The 17,277-nt window shown below is 33.3% G+C and overlaps 1 protein-coding gene across 2 annotated transcripts; it reads right to left on the bottom strand.

The window, feature by feature from the left end:
- Window positions 1–6,556: 6,556 nt before the first annotated feature.
- Window positions 6,557–16,874, bottom strand: LOC143052788 (macrophage-expressed gene 1 protein-like). 2 transcript variants are annotated; one of them, XM_076225888.1, is made up of 2 exons: window positions 16,739–16,874; window positions 6,557–9,401 (listed from the first exon to the last, which is right to left on the bottom strand). In XM_076225888.1, the coding sequence occupies exon 2, from the start codon at window positions 9,374–9,376 to the stop codon at window positions 7,259–7,261; it is 2,118 nt and encodes a 705-aa protein (XP_076082003.1). In that variant the 5' UTR covers window positions 9,377–9,401; window positions 16,739–16,874; the 3' UTR covers window positions 6,557–7,258. The 2 variants fall into 2 exon arrangements, with proteins under 2 accessions (XP_076082003.1, XP_076082004.1); XM_076225889.1 differs by lacking the exon at window positions 16,739–16,874 and adding an exon at window positions 15,459–15,572.
- Between the last annotated feature and the right edge of the window lie 403 nt (window positions 16,875–17,277).

Raw genomic sequence — 17,277 nt, 5'->3', positions numbered from 1 at the left:
TTTAATGATTTAAATACAAGTATTGCCTTTTGGTATTGAATGCGTTTTTCCACATTTAGCCAGTGTAAACTATTAAACAATAAACTGGAAGATGTCATTATGTCAGCTTCTACTATAACCCTAGCAGATTTCTTTAATAACTTATTAAGTTTATTTTTTCCACTTTCACAACAGTTTCCGCATATATTGCAACAATAATCAAATAATGGCAGAATATAAGCATTAACATAGATCATACGTATATGCATAGGTAAATATTTTCTTATCTTTTGTAATAAATTAATTCTGTTTGATATAGTACATGACATTTTATCTATCTGCTGATTCCAATTTAGGTTTTTGTCAATATATAAACCAAGAAGTTTTTCACAATCTACATTTTCTATTTGTTCATTTGAAATATTGATATCTAAACTGTTTCCAGTTGAACAAAGCCTTTGTTTCGAACCAATAATTATTGATTTACAATTTTTGGCATTTAATTTCATACAATTTTGCGAACACCAGTTTTCAATTACATGAATATCATTTTGAAGGTTAAAAGTTAACTGAAGTAAATTATTACCTTTACAATGTAATGTAGAATCATCTGCATATAAATCTATTAATGAATGTTCTACATTAAGTGGTAAATCATTAATATATAACATAAATAACAGAGGGCCCAGGATAGAACCTTGTGGTACCCCAGTTTTTATGCATTTAGTATTAGACATGACGTTATTGACCTTATTAAACTTGTTGGCTTCGTTCAAACAAGTATGATTTAAACCAGTCTAGTGTACAATTTGAAACATTATAATATTCAAGTTTTTTTAATAAAATTATATGATTAACCAGATCTTTAAATCTAAAAATATAACTCCGTTTATCTCTCCATTATCTATATTTGCTAACCATTCACCTACTAATTTAGTAAGTGCAGTAGTACACAAATGTTTAGGTCTGAAACCTGACTGTGTAGTATTCAGAAGGTCATTACTATTTAAAAATATATACAAACTATTATCTATATGTCGTTCTATGATTTTTGAGAGACAAGTCAAAACTGCTATTGGTCTATAATTATCAGGATTACAGGCATCGCCACTTTTAAAAATTGGGCAAACTCTTGCAGTTTAAAAAATATATTTGGTGTATGGCAATATATTATGATCTATTTTCAGTCACGCAGGTTTTATTTGACCTTGACCTCATTTTCATGGTTCAGTGTTCAAAGTTAAGTTTTTGAGTTTTGGTATATTTTTCAGATAGTATATGCAATTGGTTAACTATATTTGGTGTATGGAAATATTTTATGATCTATATGTCAGTCACGCAGGTTTTATTTGACCTTGACCTCATTTTCATGGTTAAGTGCTCAGTGTTAAGTTTTTGTGTTATGGTCTGTTTTTCTTAAACTATAACCAATAGGTCAACTATATTTGTTGTATGGAAGAATTGTTAGCTGTACATGCCTGGGTGGCATGGTTCATCTGACCTTGACATCATTTTCATGGCCAATGTTTAGTTTTCTTGGTGAATGTTAAATTTATGTGACAGTTGTAATAAAGCTTTATATTTAGGACTATCAACATAATATCAATGATTAGTAAAGAAGGCGAGACAGTTCAGTGTGTACACTCTTGCTATGGTTTAGTTTGTAGGTAAGTTTATGGGGGAATCACTAGTGGTGTGTCAATGGTATTTGGTATGCAGTTGTATTAGCATTGGTACATCTAATTTACTTGGAGATTGTTCAGCTATGTACCTTCAGTTATGGTTCAATGACTTTGAATATTTGCAAAACTTACATGTTTAAGTGTTGCTATTTTAATTTCAGCATTTGCATTATAAAATTATAAAAAAGCGAGACATATATCTGTGATAAAAGTTATCAAAGGCATCATGATTATAATTTAATAATTTCGACTGCATAAGACTCATCAGTGATGCTCATATCAAAATATTTATAAAACCAAGCAAGTACAATGTTGAAGAACACAGTTTATGTCAGGTAATTAAACTTTAAGCATTACTTAAAATACACTTGGTGTAAGGAATAATTCTCTGTTTGATTATATTAAAATCGTGTTATTTGCGATATTATTCTTTTTTGAAAAATAAACTTGATTTAGAAAAGAATTCTGTTTTACTGGATAAAACACAGACTCTTTTAACAGTTATTGTGGAAATGAAATACGTGCTCCCTTTACGTTCGTTCGTACCTTTCGTCAATTTGTAAGAAAGATCTAGTAAGATGGATTTGAGACAGCTTGAAAAACTGTAACCTTGTTGTAGCATGTACATTCTTTTAGCATAGCACTAAGTACTTTCTCAAATATAACAGCTTGTATATTATGATAACATAGCAATATATACTTTCTTATAAGATACCACTAGGTACATTATATTAACATAAGAATAAGTAAATTCTTATTGGATACCTGTTTTCCACTAGGTACAATATAATAACATAGTATTCATACATTAGTCAGATGAATGAGAAGCTGTACAATTACTTAATAAACTGTAGATTAGATTGGATCCAAATTCTAATATGTTTGCAAAGCTGTGCCTTTACTCATTCGAATGCATTTTAGACAAGCTTGGGATATCAGGCAGATCTTTGAGAAAGCGTCACCCTAAGCCATACATACACATATGATGTATCCTTTCTCAATCTTATGTATGAGAAGTTGTATTCTTAAAAATTTCGTCAAAGATTTTGCAAGATGCATTCTTATAGCATAGCACTAAGTACATTCTTATAACACAACACAAGATAAGACACATTTTTAACTTTATAGCTTTAGTACTCAATCGGATGAATAAAAAACTGTACACGTGTCATTGAGACATATATGATGCATCCTGTCTCAATCTTATGTATGAGAAGGTGTATTCTTACTTATTTTGTTAAATATTGTGCAAAATACATTTTTGTAGCATAGCACTAACCACATTCTTATAACATAACATAAGACATATTCTGAACGTTATAGCTTAAGTAATGAATCAGAGGAATAAAAAAACAGTACACGTACTCAATAAAACGTACATTCTTATAGCATAGCACTTTGTTCTAACTGTAAAACCAGGTACATTATATTAACATAGGATTAAGTCATTCTTGTTAGATATCACTGAATACTATGATGTTATTACGTGAGTATTTCTGTATTGGCCTTGTTATTGGTCCGCGGCTTGATGTATTGGCCTGAGGCGATAAATAACCAAACCTGAAATTAACTGCCGTTTTGTATAAATATCTTTACCTTGAAGTGGAACTATCAAAATTTCAGTTTCTTTTTATTAGATGCAATATATAATGATTTGTTGCTGTTTCCAGGTGTCTTCAGCATTTTCTCATCTGATGATTGTTTTCTACCCTTTCCAGTCACTATTAAGTGTTGCACTTTAAATTTAGACGTAACACATAAATAGTAACTGGAAAGGTACTGTCATTGCATGTGTCATCGGTTATGCAGAAACTAATTGAATAAATAAAAAAACAACTGTAGGAGTTGAAAATGATACAGCTATCAATAAGCCAAATGACCAAAGAACGAAGATTGACGTAATTACAGAATTCATATGTCTGGTTCGGGTTTGAAAATGAATGACAGTATACAAAAAACGCGAAAGTAAACTGTTAATCGATTTGGACCACCGTGAAATTATGAGGTCGTCAAGAAATGAACTTTGTGATAAATTACTTGTTCCCCAAACCTAAAATAATTCTATCGTCTGTTTTCAAAATACTTTTTAAATGAACGGGACCGTCTTTAGCCTGAAATACCTGCCATACTGAATTTTTAAGCATGTTTAGGTGTAATACCACCAAATCATGGTACGTCACATCCGGTTGTATACGAAAGTCGGCCTAAAAAATATTCCCTTGAATTTGACAGTTGTAGAAAATTAACCCTGCATTTCAATGCACTTAAATTTTTAAATCATAAACATGTATGTTGGGTGTCTGAAAGCATCATTTTTTTTATTTGATGTTCTTATAAAATATTTTATAACGTTAAGGTTACATAGTTACCAAAGCAGGTAACCAGTAAATAACAGTGTAAAATTTGGGTTGTTTACTTCCAGTGATGGTTACTTTCTTATATGCAATGAAATGTAGTGTGAAATTTTCACTGTAGCACTGGTATGGATTAAACTTTATACATGCAAAGTATTTCTTTGGTTGGAATAAAGGTAAATACTGTACAATTTTTTTCAAAAGTGCCAAATTAACGAAGACTAATAGGGAAAAATCAATGGTGGTATTACACCTTTATGATGACTAAATGAAAACTGCGTCTTCCAAACAACTGTTTACTTTCAGTTTGTGTTTAACGTGACTTCCAATGTAAAAACTAGAGACGTTCCGAAATCCTGTATGTATGTCAACTCGGCCAATACAGAAAAAAATCTGTATTGGGCGAGTTATTCTGTATTGGCCGAGTTTACACCTTATATTACATAGGCAGACTTGTTTCTTTATTATTATTATTATTATGAGGCTGACTTCATGCAGGAACTTCTTAGGAAGAAAGATAGAAGTTAGAAATATCCTTTAGCTCTATACTTCCGCTATATAGATGATGTTCTTCACTAAATAATTCAAAATTTGGTGACTTTGTTGAATGCATCTATTCCATCGAGATAGAGATAAAGGATACTACAGATACAGTTAAGCCTAACTCCTGTACGTGTATCATATAGACACTTTAAGGGGGCCAATGAATATTAATCAGACAGAGGCGATTATTCACAAGTTATTAATCGAGCATCAGCATATGGCATAGAATGACGGTCATCTTTTATCTTTTATATCTCAAGAAAAATCGTATGATTCGTCAAACGTACGTACCTTTCGTAAATTTGTAAGAAAGCTCTATTCGGCGCTATCAGGAAAGGTGTGACGGGGCGTACTACACTTCTCACCTAATTAGATACGCTAGCAAAATATCATTTGATGAAAATCTGTGCTGCTCAAATTCATAATGTTTCCACATTACTGTGTAAATCCACAATTTTCTACATTTGAAAATGTCTGTACCAAGTCAGGAATATCACAGTTCTTGTCCATTAGTTTTTGATGTGTTTTGTTATTTGATTATGCCATGTACATTTGTAATTATGCACTTTCCGATTAGATTTTCCTGTATGTTCGGCATTTTTGTGATTTTACTTTTTATATCTCAATTATTATCACATTTATTATCAACAATTTATATCAAAAGATAAATTTTAAAAAATACTTGACATACTGGGTCTGACAGTTCAATTGACAGACAACTGCCAATCAAACATGAAAAACACTGGAGTGGTGCTATGTTATCATGATGGACTAACACTGGAGTGGTGCTATGTTATCATGATAGACTAACACTGGAGTGGTGCTATGTTATCATGATATACCAGTCTAAGTGTTATAGTTCCAATAACACTTGCATTATGCAATAAAGAATCTATACCATATTATCTCAACCAATACTGACATGTTTTACGTATGAAATAAAAACAAATATGATACAATGTGATATCTTAAAATATCGTTTTGAGATGGCTAGGTAAAAAATGTAAACGTTACAAAAAAAAATAATGGTCTCCCTTTCCCCCTAGGTCTTATTCCTAATTTTTCTTACAAGGTAATTGGTGTGTCCTTTCATAAAGTGTTTCACCAGAGTTCGTAGTATTTTGCCAGGACTATATTTTTTTTCGTTGGATATATTTGCTATTCCATGTCCGTATAATCTTAAAACAAAATCTTATATTTATTTCGAGATTTCATCTTATCTATGAAAATTTCTATCATCTTCATTTTTCTTTGAAATTTGCCAGGGAATAGAATGGACTTACATCGGGCAACGTTCTAAGTAGCACATAGATTCAAAGGAACACGTGGATTATTTTTCTTAAACTTTGTATGTAAACAAAAAACCTATGAACTAGACTGTACAACATATTATTTTTTTTTGTCATATAATGTTATTGAGTGGTTGTCTTTTTTTTTTTGTGTTTATTGTTTTGCATACATGCATGTTTGTTCTTGTGTTGTGTCGATACACTTTTGTCCAATATTTAGGAGGGTTCGCGCTTTCAAAGTTGTTTGACCCTGTTACATGTTAGCGGTATCCTAACCATTCCCTTAACCTGGGACAGTGTGTATAATATTTGTTGTATTGTAAGTTAATCAGGTCGATAGATTTCTAGTTTGATTTGTTTTACGTTTGTCTCATTTCGGGGAGGACTTAAGCTGACTATGCTCAATAGGATTTGCTTTGCTCATTATTAAAGGTCTTGTGTTGACCTATATATGTGTTAACTTCGATGTCATTTGGTCTCTGGTTAAGAGGTTATTCATTGGCAATCATACCACATCTTGCTTTTTAACAAGATTTAACCCACCTTTTTCTTCGGAAATTGCCTCTGTAAAATTAGGAACCTTACAGTTCTTCAAGCGTTCCGTTGATGTATTATATTGTATTCTGTCAGTTTTTCTGCCTTCCCCTTTTTTATTTACCTTGGAGTTCGGTATACTTGTTTTACTCTTTTACACTAGCATAATACATGATCTGTTTTCAAATTTATTTATAAAAATATACTAAATAGCTGAACTTATTGGTGGGAAAAAAGACAATATAAATATATACAAATCACAAGATTACATATTTTGCACTTGAATAATGTACAAACTTGTCAGTGTTAAATGCATTGTATCTTCATTGAACATATTATGTGTTTTTACAAAACCTTAATCCACATATGTCATGTTAAATTCAACAACTCAAGTAAACTTAAATGCTTATTGACTGGAAAAAAGACACTTTACAATATATACAAATCACAAGATTTCAGATTGTGCATATATGTACAAAATTGTCAGAATTAAATGCATTGTTTCTTCAAGTAAATAAAGGTAACAGTAATATACCGCTGTCCAAACTCATAAATCCTTGACAAAAAACAAAATCGGGGTAACAAACTAAAACTGAGGGAAACGCATAAATATAAGAGGAGAACAACGACACAACACTACAATGTAACTAATACACACAGAAACGGACCAAGCATCAGACAAAATCCCACGAGAATAACAAATATAACATCAAAACCAAATACATGAATTTGGGATAGACAAGTACCGTGACACGTCTTATCGCAATGTCAATTTACACTCAAAAATAAGAGAAAACAAACGACGCAACGTTAAATTGTAACACACACAGAAACGAACATATGTGTTTCTATTTACAAGCCGCATATATCATGTTTGTTAATGGATAGATCTGTATTCGGCTGTATCCGTTTGTTTCCGACTTCGTCTTATTATTATAAAAACTCCTACGACAAGACATACAGCAGTAGTCACACCGACCGATAATCCTGCAACAGCTCCTTTCGACATTCCTTCATCCACAGAATATTTAACGTGATTATGTTCAAATGTTTTCAGCAGAGAACGCATTTCCGCGTGAGCTGATTGCAATGTTGTCCATTTGTTTTCTTCTGGTTCATGATTTTTAGTAGCAGGATCGATCAGTTGCATCCAAGATTGACCGTCATGTGATATGATATAATTCGCGGGAGTTTCAATGCTTTCTGCTGGAATCCCTGTAAAAGGAGGCAGTTGCACGCGAGGGAATTTTAACTCGGATAAAGCACCTGTTTGAGCACAATACATTATTTCGCAGTCGTTGTCAATGGTTGCTAAATGATTGCTGTATCCGTGATGACAAGCTTTCAAAACTTGGTTAGCTGAAGCCATCGGATTACCGTTCGTACAACTGTAAAATCCTCCGAAGGGAATAGCCGACTTCGTCCCCTGTTCGTAATCGTCACTGACACAGACATGGATGTTAGCGGTTATCGTCATTGGTAAATAGTATTGCGGACACGATTGAGATTGTGTAACGAAATTGTTAGTTTTATCAGAGTACAGACCACCAAACAAGTATCCGCTATCCTGAGGAACCTTCGCATCTTTAGGGGCCTGACACCAATAGCTGGTATACTTTGCTGTACCGTGGTAGGAATGGTCATGGCAGCATGTGAAGAAGATCCAGCAACTATGACACGTATGAGTGTGCTGAGATTTGGAGGTTTCGCTGGTGTGTAAAAGAGTTTGTTCGTATCCGCTTTGACAGCTATAATCTTGTGTTTTGGGATTTTTTGTTCGTAGTTTTGAACAAAGGTCCTCGTTGTTAATAAGCTGGCCTTCAAACTCGCATGTTTGGAACACTCCTCCAAAACTTAAGTTTGTAAATGGAGCGTGACATGAACCGTCCTCAACATTTGCAATAAAACTAAAGTTAGGTGCATCAGTGTCTGTACATCCGGGATATGTGTTATGCTTATAATACGTCATAATGGCAGTTCTGATACTCTGTGTTAGCTCTTGTACAAGACTTTCGGATAATTCAGGAAGTGCAGTTGTTGTTATGAAATGATCGAGTGGGAATCCATTTCTGTCTACAGGTACCAGATCGTTGTCAATTTCTGAGGCCCATTTTCCTAGTGTGAAGTTTTCAGGGTTTAAAGCTGGTCCTCCATATGTCCTGATGTCAGAATCCGTTACCTGCTTCATGTACTTGTCAATTTGAGTCTTAGTGATAGAAAATTTCTCTGAATTGTGAACGCTGATAAGGCTTAAAATAGAAACACTCGCGGCTAATGATATTGTGAACTTATTCATTGTTTTGTCTTCTAATAAAGAGGATTTAACCTGATCGACCTTGACAATTGAGGCTCCAGCGTCGATAGATGTGAGAACATGAGTTCCGAAATCTCGGACGAGTAACTCGCTTTCGTAGCGTGCTGACGATTTCCGGTTGTGTTGAATGTGATTTGCTATTTTGAGCAAACGTAAGCGAAACGACGGATCTAGTTGCGCATCGGGTAAAACCTTCGCTGTGTAACGCACATACCGTGCTTGGACTTTTGTTGTTAACGATTTGTCTTCTATCTGGTGTGATTTAACATGTTCAAACTCTGACGAAAAACTGGCGGATATCCCAATGCCTTTGAATGATGCAGATCCACCTGTATTAATAGAAAAAGACGTGTCAGTTTCATACTTGGACCAATGATCGTACATCTTTGAGAAAACATTCATCCGACTCGTTTTAATTGGTATCGTAACAACTCCATCCGGAATCAAATAACGTCGGTCCTCGGTTGTTTTACATTTAGAGTAGTTGTAATTAACAACAACTCCTCTGTTTTCATTGACGAGATTATCCCATCCGAGACCAGGTAAAACCTCGAATATATAGTGTGCCTTTGTATCGATATCACATGCTCTGGGATCTCCAATCGGGAACGTTCTGTTACTATGTACATTGAATGTCAAGAATAACGAAACGAACAGCTGTAGTAACCAAATGCTATCCATAATGTGCAATCCTCCTACTTAAAGCCTGAAATATATAAAATATTTTCAGAATAAATTGTATAGACTTTTTCAAAACGAAAGTGTATATATGTTCCAGACCATATGAGTATTTGGACCGTACGCGTACGGTCCGGACCGTATACGTATACTCGTACGGTCCGACCATACGCGTACGGTCGGACCGTATGAGTATACGCGTACGGTCCAGCTGACCAGACATGTTTTGAGATCATATGGGTTAAAAACAAATATTTATCGAAATCTTTATTTTTAGTTATACAAATTGTTATTATTACAAATAGATGGATGAAGTGAATAAGCGAACAATTGACATTAAATATTTGTTTAATTGTATATCTGAATCCTATTGTGTTACTCTGGCCCAAGGTGACACTAGTCTTGCTACCACAAGGAACGTCGTATTTTTTTTACATTAACATGTTTTGTTCATGCATGTTCCTTTGCATATGCATTTTTTTTGTAAAGTTCCTAAAGATTCTATGATAATTGTCTTCCCACATTATGTTTACTTCCGATAACTTCAATTTCAATGAGCATACTGGGCTGCAATTAATGAATTACTGACATGCTAAATACAGGAGATTAACAGATTAAATAAGCGTTGTTTTTTTTTAAATAGTTAAAATATTAAGTTTTTATTTCAATTATTATTGAACTTTTTATATTAATTTGAGATATAAGTTATGTTGATCTGTTATATACATTTGTATCTAATAAACTTGACCAACTTCTTAATATTAGTCCGACCGTACGCGTACGGTCCGACCGTATACGTATTTTGAAAAAGTACGCATACGGTCCAGACCGTACGCGTACGGTCCAAATACTCATACGGTCTGGAACATATATATAAGAAGATAAATGTGTCTTTACATGTAAATTAAAGAGTACGCAAGACATTGTTTAAGAACACTAAAACCTCTCAAAACACGTTATACAAAAACAGGCATACTAGTATATCTATGGGTCATCGTAGAGTTTTAACAATAGACAACCGTTGTTGAATCTTTGGGTCTGGTGTTTGAAACACCCCGCCGGAAAACGGATTTCAACGTTTTGGCTGCAAAATTTTATGCACAAAAATATTAAATTTCCTGGTTATTTAATCATGATAATTATAATATACATGATGCAAAGTTCGAAGAATTATGATTATTTTACCATAACATCTAAATGGTGACTGAATTGAATAACGCAGTACAATTGGAAAATCAAATATTAAAAAAATATATTTACAATATGTACTGCCCAGCATAGATCCGCGTATCCCTTTAATTAAGCAGTACACCCTGTTTGGTATTTTCAAATCTATTCCGTTATGATCGATATATATACGTTTAACTTAATTGATAGTACATATTGACGATCCTTCATTAAAAAAATAGGCACGTGTACGTAAACACTGATATTACTATATAATAACACTATCCTTTTGCCTAGAGAGACATCAACCATCATTGTTTTTATTCTTAACCTTTACACTAGCCACACAACACATACACACATAGTCGATGCCTAATGCAAAAGTTCTGTTCTTTTCATACTAACGTAACAAAATTCAAGAAATTCGTATTTATATCCCGCTCTTTTGTAAAATCCCTACCTACTTTGCATAATTGTGGTCATTACACGTAGAGTTGAGAGTACTCAAAACTACTTGAAGCTAGTTGATCGATTGATTTTTAAACATCCAGTGTAAAATATTTATGCAAGTTTAATAAACAAATTGATTATTTACAATAAACACAACAGGGAGCTTAGTTCTGTAATAGGTGTTGTACAGGACGAAGGTCTGGAAATTTGAAAATGCCATGCATTGGAAAATGAGGGATTATCGGATAGGAGCAAAAACTTTGTCTTTCAGTAGACCATCTACGAACTCCTCAAAGAGTGGCATTCTCTCTACAACTAGGCATAAGATTAAATGTCTCCATTCTGACCAGACGTGACTACGTATTTATACATCCTGCACAGCCAAACGGACGACCAACATTGGCAAGTCGGGTGAAGACAAAGTGGAAAGCTAGTTGAAAACTAACAACAACTAAGTTGAGGTTCATTCAAGTTTTTATTGATAGAGTTGAAATGATCTGAACCAAAGTTCTAGTTTATAGTTTCTATATAAGGTACACACATAAAAAAAACAGTCAATGCTGTCAAATATTCCATTCACTTAAGACGAGAGACTAGCGTACACATGACATTCGATAATTAGAGTTGTGACAACTTCACTGGAGTTCATCTACATATAACGTTGTTTATTATTTTTTTTACTACCTAACGGCAGCTACATGTACGCCCCTGGTTTCAGGGTTGTCTTCCATAACGATTGCAAATTTATAAAAAAATATAATTCCCCCATAGGATAGGGAAAATAATAGTCTATGTTCATATCACCGAATTTTGACTCCCGAACTTATACTGTTTTCAACAGATTACATTGAACTGTTGAAAGACAACCTGGTACTCGGTCATTTACGAGCGACCAAAATAAGTCAAACATAATTATAAACGATGCAATTTGAGGGAGGGGGTATTTTGCTACTTTCTGATGATATACATGTAGTTGTATATAGAAAGCATTAAACAACTAAAAAATATTAATTTCAGAGTCAAAAGTCAGTAATACGAAAAGGTTCTATATATTGAACATCTGTACATTTTAAATTACGCGTACTATAGACACTTTAGTGAACGGACCTTCGCATTCCAAAGTTCCTGTCTGACCTCCGAATCATATATATGTACTTCATGTCAATTGTATTTCTTATGAAGTAAAATAAAATAAAATCACAAACAACTATATTCATCAGTGTGCTTGCCCGTTATTCCTTATATTTTAGCACCCAACAATTATGTATTCTTCATTTCGTTTTTGGTCTATTTTTTTCTGTTTTGCCGAATATATTTTTTTTCAATATGTATATATTATTAATATAAATTTGACTTGACAATGTTTAGTTCACCTCTTTTTAATGTATTGTATGTTTCTTGCCACTTGTGTATATTAATATGTTAATTTGCATTTTATCCCGTTAGGGTTTGAATTTTTGCAAAAAAGGTTATATAAAACCCCAAAGAGGACCTCTATCGAGTGATTTGTAAATAAGATTTAAAACACTTATAACTTCCGATAACGTGAAGAGGGTAGATTTTCTATTAGTAATAAATACTGTGAGATTTTTATTTACAGCACTTTGTACATAATACGCTATTAATGCATAGTACACTTATTGCATTTAAATTACATGGACACAATATCATTGTGAATAAGCAATCATTATGGTGTGTACCCATTTGTTCGCACCCATTGCATTATGAAATAGAGTCAAGATTACTATGTCTTAGTGTATTGTATATATCATAATTGGCTTTTATGATAGTTCATCGTTTTTAACTAATAAAATGAAAATACATTCCACAACAAGAATGTGTCCTCAGTACACGAATGCCCCACTCGCACTATCATTTTCTATGTTCAGTGGACCGTGAAATTGGGGTAAAATCTCTAATTTGGCATTAAAATTAGAAAGATCATATCATAGGTAACATGTGTACCAAGTTTGAAGTCGATTGGACTTCAACTTCATCAAAAACTACCTCGACCAAAAACTTTAACCTGAAGCGGGACAGACGGACGGACGAACGAACAGACGGACGGACGAACGGACAGATGGACGGACGGCCGAACGGACAGACGGACGGACGCACAGACCAGAAAACATAATGCCCCTCTACTATCGTAGGTGGGGCATAAAAAATAGACAACAAAAAAGCATGAATTATTTGCCACTATGCGTTTAGCCACCAAGAATTAATCCAACATAATATATTTTTTTTTCAATTTATCTTTAATTTCAATTCAGTCGTATCGTATTTAAGTTGACAACAGCAGCCTTGATTACTTCTTAATTTGAGAAAAGTTGGACCATTTATTTAATTCGAGTAAAAGGGTCTCATTTTAAGGAGGTCGAAAATAGGTTCAAAAGAAATCGCTACAAAATTGAAATAAGTATAGACCACCGCTAGTTTGGTTGATAGAGGAACCTGTCTTTAATTGTTCGCGTCAAATAAACAGAATTTTTTTACATAAATTAGGCCGTTAGTTGTCTCGTTTGAATTGTTTGATTTTTGTCAATCCAGGGTATTTTAAAGCTGACGACCCGGTATGTGCTAATTGTTGAAGGCCGTACGGTGACCTATAGTTGTTAATGTCTTGTGGAGAGTTGTCCACCTCTTCTTTTTATATTTGAAAAAAGAATGATTTTACAGAATATTATTAATTTCAAGTATACCAGAGCTTGTATCTGCATTTGTCTTTTTTTTTAGGGGGAGGGGGGGGGGGCAACTTTCTTTTTTAATGTTGTCATATGATTGGAACCGCCCCTTTTTTTAAATAACTTTATTCGCAGCTGGTGTTTCAGAATAATAATACAAATAAAAATAACCTCTGCTATAACTCCCGATGAGTAAACATTCCACGAAGACCAGATGACACAGAAATTAACAACTATAGGTCATCGAATACACAACATCATTTTATGTTGATGGCCGTATTTGGAAATTATGAGTCAACAAATAGCTTATATTAAAATATATTTAAACAAAGTGCAAAACTTCGTTTGTTCCTCAATTGTTTTTTTTTTTTGTAAAACCTTTATAACCATATCTAATTTCCTCTAAGTTTGGTCAAATGTCAACGATTATATAAGGTTTTATGATGTTTAAATAAAAAAAAAACAATGCTGAAACATTTAAAAAATAAAATAAATCAGATATCGCGCAGTTGTTATTTATTTGAATACAAGTTACAAATTATGCTTGTTTCAGTTCATGTACTAAGTGGGTTATTTTACGGATTTGACCATTGGCCGAGATTATCAACCGTTTTTAGATCATATGTGTGTTCCTTTACTGTAGCTCTGGGCATATATTCAGTGCATATCTGCAACTCGGTGTTACCCGCAATAAAACATGCCTTTTGTTAACTACCTGGTATTCTATTAAAATGTCCGTTTTTTTTTTTAACCCTTTAGACCCCATTGTAGACCATTTTGATAACGGAGCCAACAATCTTACTATAATAAGTTTAAATACACGGTTATAGTTAGCATATCAAAGAACTCCATCAATGTTATTGTGGATCTCGATTTGTACAAAATTGAAAAATTCGCCCAAAATCAAGAATAGAAATCATTAGATTCGGCATATCTAGGAACCCCAATAATTCTATTTTTGTCGAAATCAAACAAAGTCTAATTTAAGGACCATTAGGACATTCGTGTGGACCAATTTACTAACGAGACCCAAAGTCCAAATTCTAAAAACACGGTTAGGTTTAGCATATTGAAGAACCTCATAAATAAAACCCTTTAAATTAAACCCATTCAAATCGGACAAGACATAAGCAATTCAATATAAACCATTAGATAAGTATACTGTTTGGCTCCTTTCTTCTAAATTGTTATATCCATAACCCCAAAATTTGGTATAAAACCCTATGGTAGAATTTCATAGCGGAGATACATGGACACAGAATTATACCCGAGTCATTGTCCTCATCACAGACAACGTCATGCTTGTTTTTGTTCCCTAATCCCAACACAGATTGCACAATACCATCCATATCCATATCCAATTTCAATCTGCATGTTGTGTTAAAATTTATTAGAGATCCATAAACCGTAAACAGGAGTTTCACCTTTGAATCATTCATGCAAAAGAATTTGCAAATACATGAAGTTTTATTCTTCAAATATAGCTTTTGTCAAGAATCTGATGTGTTGCGAAAAATAGAATAAATCAAAATTAATATAAGTAATTTATCAAGATTGAAAAAAAAAATGAATTCTATCTTGAATATATACAAATAAGAACTATAATTAGTTAATTCATCCACACATGTACATGTACACCCTTATCAAATTCTATTTGCCTTCTATTTCAGTTTTATTTACATTGTATAAAATATATCAACTTGCATGAAATTGTGGTATTATATCTAGTCTTCAATACATTTGAATATAAAGAATTCAGATGCTAAAATAAAAGAGTAACTTACCGTGCTTTTGAGGAACAGATTAAAGCACAAATATATAATGTTATGTAGTACAAAAGATAAGAGATTACGAAACCGAAACAAGAACAGGAAGTTGTTCAATGATGCACATATTAAACTCGTGAGGTTTTCGAAAAATCTAAAAAAGATATTTATAGCCCCATTGCTACTTAAGATTATCTGTGTCACACTGAATGATTAACTGTTAACACTTAAGATACGACTGTTGTCATAGCAAGATAAAGTAATTGGGGTTTTCCTTCTTAGGACTAAGGTTATAACTTCATGTTTAAGATGATGAGATATGTAATCCGATTAAGTATCATTTGATTTATTTACGCTGGTTGTAATTGTATTTACATAGATATGTAGGAAGATGTGATATGAGTGCCTTAGTGACAACTCTCCATCCAAATCAAAATTTATAAAAGTAAACAATTATAGGTCAAGGTACGGATTCAACACAGAGCCTAGACTCACACCGAACAGCAAGCTATAAACAGCCCCACAAATTATTAGTGTAAAACCATTCAAACGAAAAACCAACGGTATAATGTTAATTTATTTACACGCATATTATTTAAAAAAAGAACAGTGGGGGAGGTCAAGCCGATTATAGATTTTATTTCAAACTAGAAGCAAATTTTAACACCTTTAAGACATAATGTAAATAAATTCAGTGGCGGATCCAGCCATTTTAAAAAGGGGGGTTCCCAACCCAGAGTAAAGGGGGGTTCCAACTATATGCTCCCATTCAAATGCATTGATCGGCCAAAAAAAAGGGGGGTTCCAACCCCCGGACCCCCCCCCCTCCCTGGATCCGCCACTGTAAATTATAAGAAATATAACCATGTAAACACAATCAGAGGCAAACATATGCATGTAATACTTGCCACTGGGCATCAAATCGTCATGTTTTTATCAATCATACTAGGGTTGTTGTCTCTTTGACACATTCTCCATTTCCATTCTCAAGTTTAAATCTCAGATATAATATCTGCGTAAGGGGTGGAAATTTAATTTAATTTACAGAGGGAGGGGTAGGAGGACTTTAAAAAAAAGTAACGAATGCACTATTAGCCTGGCAAAAAAGGAAAATAAATAACTTTGCATAAGACAGCATGACAATAAACACTCCGCAACAAAAAATAAGGCAACAAAAGCGAAAAAAATGAAGTTGCGTAACTACAGGTGAAAAGGATTACGAAAATTAAAAAAATATCTCCCCAGAATGTTGACTATATACTATATATTTCAATTATGTAATAAAAAACAATACATACAGTTTATACCGTTCTGCATCAGAAATTTGTTCATTCAACCAATAGAAAAGGTTAAACCATAGTTTACTTCCGCAGTTTATCTCGTTCTAGTCAACAATTCACAGTTATAACAAAAGGTGTTGTCGAAATAAATAACGTGTATACTATTTACATGATTACATCATGTGTCTATTTTTACATATTTTGGGTTTTCATGTGGTATAGGAAGTACACCACTAATTCATGGTCCCATTGCTTAAGTTTCTATGTTAAATTCCTCCGTTTCAAGCAGGCACACCTCTTTTGTTTTAAGTTCAAATAAAGTGGCAATCATTGCATTGCAAAGCAACACTTAATGGTGTCTTGTACTGACAAAATCAACATACCTTTAATTGCATATAAGAAAGAACTGGTTCCCAGAACTTCGGATGTACCCAAACAGGTACTTCAGATCTGACAAACAGACAAAATGTACCCTTTTTAAAATTTGATGCAGTTTTTTTTTTAATATTCAAAATTAAAAGTCCAAAAGTGTTCTACAATGATCACCAGTCCTTCAG

This window comes from Mytilus galloprovincialis, chromosome 11 (genome assembly GCF_965363235.1).
Source record: "Mytilus galloprovincialis chromosome 11, xbMytGall1.hap1.1, whole genome shotgun sequence".
NCBI lineage: Eukaryota > Metazoa > Mollusca > Bivalvia > Mytilida > Mytilidae > Mytilus > Mytilus galloprovincialis.
The sequence above is the reverse complement of the archived record's forward strand: the minus strand, read 5'-3'. Positions and strand labels throughout refer to the sequence as shown.

Coding starts and splice junctions, on each gene's coding strand:
- LOC143052788 (XM_076225888.1), bottom strand. CDS start 9,376: ATGGATAGCATTTGGTTACTACAGCTGTTCGTTTCGTTATTCTTGACA.